General features: G+C 44.7%; 1 protein-coding gene across 1 annotated transcript in view; it reads left to right on the top strand.

Moving 5' to 3' along the window:
* The first annotated feature begins 351 nt into the window (after nt 1-351).
* The window catches only part of SRD5A2 (steroid 5 alpha-reductase 2), a 41,997-nt gene continuing 36,348 nt past the window's right edge, over nt 352-6,000 (top strand). Inside the window, exon 1 of the mRNA XM_040496443.1 lies at nt 352-679. Within this exon, the coding sequence (XP_040352377.1) occupies nt 399-679 (281 nt within the window). The 5' untranslated portion in view covers nt 352-398. The remainder of the gene's footprint in view (nt 680-6,000) is intronic.

Here is a 6,000-nt window from a genome sequence, read left to right as displayed (position 1 = left end):
GTTTTCTCTTCTGATTTCCTGGTGTTAGGAGCGACAGCATCAGAGGGTGATGGGTAAGGAACAGGTCTTCGAAGGGCAATCTAAAGGGGAGGCCAGTGGCAGAAGGTGGGGAGGGTGGGCGCACGGGCGGAGGCGCGGACGAGGGCTAGTCCCAGGTGGGGTCCGGTGGGGGATCCCTTCGTCCTCGCCTGCTCCCCGGCTGCCTCCCCAAGCGCCAGCCGTGCGAAAAGGGCATGGATGCTGAGCCGAGCCAGGGCTCGCCGCGCCAAGCAGGATGGAGGGGCGGGGGCCAAAGCCGAAGGGGCGGATGCAGGGTGGCGTCTCGCGCCCCATAAAGGGGCAGTGAGACCGCGCTCTCTTCTGCGTGGGCTGTGGCCACCGGCGGGGAACGTGGTGCGATGCGGGTTCCCTGCCAGCAGAGCCCGGTGCTGGCGGGCAGCGCCGCCCTGGCCGCCCTGGGGGCATTGGTCCTGTACCTGGCGGAGCCCTCCGGCTACGGGAAGTACTCGGAGCGCGCAATGCCCGCCGCTGCTCGCCTGCCAGCCCGCGCAGCCTGGTTCCTGCAGGAGTTGCCATCCTTCGCGGTGCCTGCGGGGATCCTCGCCTGGCAGCCGCGTGCTCTCTTCGGCCCTCCGGCCACCGTGCTGCTGGGCCTCTTCTGCGGACATTACTTCTACAGGTAGCGTTTGCCCGCTGCGGGCGCGGCGTCCAGGAGGGAGCGCCGAGGGAGCGCGGAGCCCGGCTCGAGGGGAGCACCCGGCGGGGCGCGGGCCAGGCGAGGAGCCGTCGCGGGACACTGCCCCGGCCCCGCGAGCCCCTCTCGGGCTGGCTTGGGGCCCTCTGGCTGCCGCGGGGAGGCAGGTCCGGCGGGCGGGAGGTGGGCTGGCAAGCTCAGGCTGGGCAGAGCTGCGGGCACCCACTGTTCCCTCCGCGCGCGCGTTCGGTCACCTGCGGCTCACCGCACCCCCCCCCCCCCCCACTCCGTTTCCGTCCCACTTCACTTTTCCTTTGCAGGGTGGGGGGCGGGCTGGTCCTGGGATCGTGAGTGAGTCTACGTATTGGCATCTCCCGGAGGAGGCCGTGCTCGGAGGGACCCATAACTTCACCTTTGTGGGTCTGAGGAGGGAGGTGGGCAGAGCCTGACCCGGACTTCCAGGATGGGAGAGAGAACGTGTGGGAACCCCCTGGCCCGAGCGGGAACCCCACTTCTCAGCCCTAAGGGGCTGCGGCTCGCCACCAACTCATCTACCTGGTCAGTTACCCTGGGACATAAGCGTGAATGAGTCGAAGTTAATTTAGAGCTCAAATGTTCTTCTAAATTAAGAATCCCAAATTGGGGACAACTTTGCCTTCCGGTCTAAGGAAAGATGGGACCGAAACCAGAGGCTTCGGGGATTCGGACACTGACTGCAGACCCTCAAAAAAGACTCCCTGGGGAGGGAAGGAGCACCTGAGTAAGTTGCCTGTCGCGTCCTGTCATTTAGCATCTGGTGTCTCTTCCAGCCCCATTGTAACCTGGCGAGATCTGTAATTAATTATGCCACTATGCAGACAAAGAAGCCGATGCTGAGTAAAGGTTAAGGGACTCCAGGAAGACGATGCAGCTAATGCCTGGCCAGATTCAAATCTAAGTCAATGCAATTCCACCGTTTCAATGAAACTCTTAAGTCAGTGAAACTCTACCGTTCAAGACGTTTTCACCACGTTAAGCAGGCACAAAGTCCATGCAAGACGAAAACAGAGTCCATGGCAGAGAAAAGTTGCTAAACCAAATCAAGAAGTTGAACACAAGCACAGACTAATTTTGAGTAGATCATTTCTGGAGTCAAAAGATGAAGGAAGTTTAGATTAGAATTTAGGATAAGAATGCCTCTGGAAACTGAAAGGCACAATCCTTTTCCATAAGGACGCCTCATTTTTTGGAGCAGGAGTTTGTAGAGAGACAAATGTTAATCTATCTTATCCTCTGGATCTTTTATTATTGGTCAAGATTTAATATTTATACAATTGAAAGTGAATTCTCATTCTTTTAAAAAGATGAGGATTGGCAAGCAACAAGAACTAAGATTTAAAATTTCAGAAATGGGTGTCCCTTGTGCAAATATTTACAAAAAGTCTGTTGTGGTCAAGGTGCAGGTTTAATAAACAACCATGTCATTTTGCCCAGATTTAAATGGTTTCATGTGTACTGGAAAAAAAAAAAAACCAAACAGATAAGAGACGATCTTTTGATTTCACTGTTTTTGGAATTGACATTTGACCAAAAAGTATGCTTCTACAACAATGGCTTTTATCTTCAAATTAACAACTGTCTGTTAGCACCATAGACAGTATTTTTTTGAGGTCATTTCATCTTAAAAGTAATCATTGGTGTTCTCTAACAGTCCTATTAACATAATTTTTAGACTTGTTTTTAAAATTAAAAGTCACTTGGCACAATAAATGATGACCAGTACATTAAAAAAGAAAAAAAAAAAAAAGAAGTAATTACCCATAAAATGAGTATCGGTGTACTGTCCATCTTTTTCACGGGAAATCTTTTTTATTTTATTTTATTTTATTTTATTTTATTTTATTTTATTTTATTTTATTTTATTTTATTTATTTTATTCATTTTTAATATAATTTATTGTCAAATTGATTTCCATACAACACTCAGTGCTCATCCCAACAGGTGCCCTCCTCAATGCCCATCACCCACTTTCCCCTCTCCCCCACCCCCATTCAACCCTCAGTTTGTTCACAGTATTTAAGTGTCTCTTATGGTTTGCCTCCTTCCCTCTCTGTAACTTTTTTCTCCCTCCCCCTCCCCCTGGTCTTCTGTTGAGTTTCTCAGGATCCACATATGAGTGAAAACATATGGTATCTGTCTTTCTCTGACTGACTTATTTAGCATAATACCTCTAGTTCCATCCATGTTGCTGCAAATAGTCAGTTTTCATTCTTTCTCATTGCCAAGTAGTATTCCATTGTGTAATAAATCACATCTTCTTTATCCATTTGTCAGTTGATGGACATTTAGGCTTTCCATAATTTGGCTCTTGTTGAAAGTGCTGCTATAAACATTGGGGTACATGTGGCCCTATGCATCAGCACTCCTGTATCTCAGGGGAAATTTTTAAAATAAAAGTAAAGGATTTGGAGATGGATTCTGATGGAGGGAAAATTGCCCACTGAAAGCACAGCTCTGAGTTAGTTGTTCTTGAGGCATGAAGATGTGATATTTGCTCACCTTCCCCTTGTGTGAGCTCTTTCTTCGAGGCCACTGGAGTACTGGATCTGCTGTCATTTTGAGTGTGTATGAGGTGTTATACTCTGCTGAACACTCTTTGTGGATTATCTACTAATCCTCATTCAACGTATATAGATCAGCACTATTTTCACCCCCATTTTGCAAGTGAGAAACTGGGGGAAGAAAAGGTTAAATCATTTGCCCAAGGCCACACAGTAACATGGGGAGCCACGGCTCAGACCCAGAGAGTTTGAATTCAGATGTCAGGTTCTTTGCTACCATGATAAACTCTTCTATGCTTGTTCTTGCTGCCTTGTCTTTACCTTTTAAAGACCTACTTAGACTTACAATTAATATTTTTTTATTCTGAAAATAATAAATGTTCACTAAGGAAAAAACAGAAAATACAAAAAGTAGAAAAACACCCATAATTTCCACACCTAAGTATATGAGTGGTTAATGTTTTGGAACATTTCTAGCAAGGCTTTTATTTTTATTAGTAGATTTTTACACAGGCTTGCTATATTGAATATAAATAGGTTTTGTTCTGCTTGATAACCTAACATTTTATAATAAGTGTTTTCCCACATTATCATAGAATCTTTGTAAATACAATCTTAATGGTTGCTTGTGATTTCATCTCATGTAAAACAATAATTTACCTATCTGTTAATTTATAGTTGGACATTCAATTTGCCCCCCTCCTTTTTTTGCAGGGGTTAAATCTATGAATCATGTCTTTGCAACCTACCTTCTTTTCAGAACGTAGGAGTGTTTTGTCAGTCAATATTTCCAGAGGTGGTTCAAAGGCTATGAACATTTTTGTGCTGAGGCTATAGGAGTTATGTAGCTTGATAATAAGGGTACATTTAGGAGAAAGCATCAGGCTTCCTTGACTTTACTCTGTTCTGTAAATTGCTGTGACATGGAAACTAGGATGAAGGGACAGGGGCTCAGGAGGAAGGCTGGCTCAAGTGTGGCTTAGAATCTTTTGCAAACTGTCCCTTCAGGACTATTCAGAACAGCAATATGTCCTATTGAATAGAAGTTAAAACTCTTTTCACTTTTCTCCTTACAAAGGGGATATGCTAGAATGTAAGTTCCACAGGGGCAAGGATTTTTGTCTTATTTGTTCATGACTGTGTCCCCAGTGTATAGAAAAGTGCCAGTAGATAGTTGGTACTCACTAAATCTGTTGAATGTGTGAATGGATTCTACCTCTGACATTAGTTCAGGCAGTCAGGATTGTAGGAGAGCAAGTGAATACTTAGAAATTACTGCTGAGATTGCATGGCTCGGTCAAATGAGACACCTCTCCTCCCTTTGGAATCTATTGTTGTGGATGTTTAGATGGTCTAGCCACAGGAAAAGATTGCTGTGTAAGCATGTTGCCTAATCCCACTGCCAAAGTTATTTTGAAGTCAGAGTGATCTCTGTTGACCTTGCCTACAGCCCTGGAATGATCCTTTGCTCACACTCTGTTTAATCCTCATGTTTCCAGAGAAGCCTTTGTGTCCTGTGCAATGATCATTATGCCACCTATGCCTGTGGTGGTTGATGTCTTTTTCAAGATTTGGATGTGACTTTGGTATTTAGCTGAAAAAGGAAAAGAAGGCTCTTTTCACAAAAAAGGTGACTATATTGTGAAAAGTTGCTTGCAGTGTGACTTTTCCTGACATGTATCCATCCAGAAGCACAGCATAGTGTGCACTTTAGAGTCTGTTTAAATTTAGATCTTTCCTGGGGTTTAGATGTTGAAACAGATGACATTTCCCAATTAGCCAAATAAAATGATGGCTTCCATAAGATGCATTTTTGCTTCAATGGGTCAGTTCATTCTCCAGAAGCATGAATTCTCCCTTATTCTTCAAAACTCAGATCAGGGAGGGATCGCTTCCTTCAAGAAGCTTTCTCTGAGTCCCTTCTCTGTAAATCCAGGGGTGATACCATTCCTTGGGCTTTCATAGCAGCCAGTGTGGCCTTCTGTGAGGCACTTTACACACTGGATCATGATTATCTTCTCTAAGGAAACTTCATCCAGCATCCTCATTTTACAGAAATAAAGCACCAAGAATTAGGGGCAAAGAGGGGGCTGGGACTCGAATCTCTGGATGTGCCTTGCCAATGCTTCTCCAATTTCACAAGCAGTGCTGATGTCTCAAATATTCAGAAGTAATCCAACCTCATGCAGGAAACACACTGATGGTTGCCAGAGGGGAGGGGATGAGGAGAATGGGCAAAATGGGTGAAGGGGAATGGAAAATAGAGGCTTTCAGTAATGGAATGAATAAGTCACCGGGATGAAAGGTACACCACAGGGAATATAGTCAATGTTAGTATAATCACATTGTATCGTGACAGATGGTGGCTAGTCTTGTGGTGAACATAGAATAATATGTAAATTTGTCAAATCACTATGTTGTACACCTGAAACTAATGTAACGCTGTGTATAAATCTATTTCAATTAAAAAAAAAAAAGAAAAATGTGTCCTTACATGTAAAATAAAACAATAAAAACTCAAAAAAAAAACCCCCTCTAAAATCCTTATGAAGGAAACGACTCGTTGGCTAAGAATCAGTGTTGAGTGATGCCTATGTTGGAAACCATCTAGACAAGTTTCTTCTCTTGCAGATTGAGAAGAAAAGCAGGATGAGCCACATTTTTGTTGTCACTTGATCAGAAGTTACGGACATTCATGAAGCATAATTTGATCAAGTAAGAGTAACTAAAGGGTTCTTTAGAATGAGGGTTAACGCCAGATAGTAA

This window comes from Herpailurus yagouaroundi, unplaced genomic scaffold, assembly GCF_014898765.1.
Source record: "Herpailurus yagouaroundi ecotype Mexico unplaced genomic scaffold, PumYag 188, whole genome shotgun sequence".
Taxonomy (NCBI): Eukaryota; Metazoa; Chordata; class Mammalia; order Carnivora; family Felidae; genus Herpailurus; species Herpailurus yagouaroundi.
The sequence above is the reverse complement of the archived record's forward strand: the minus strand, read 5'-3'. Positions and strand labels throughout refer to the sequence as shown.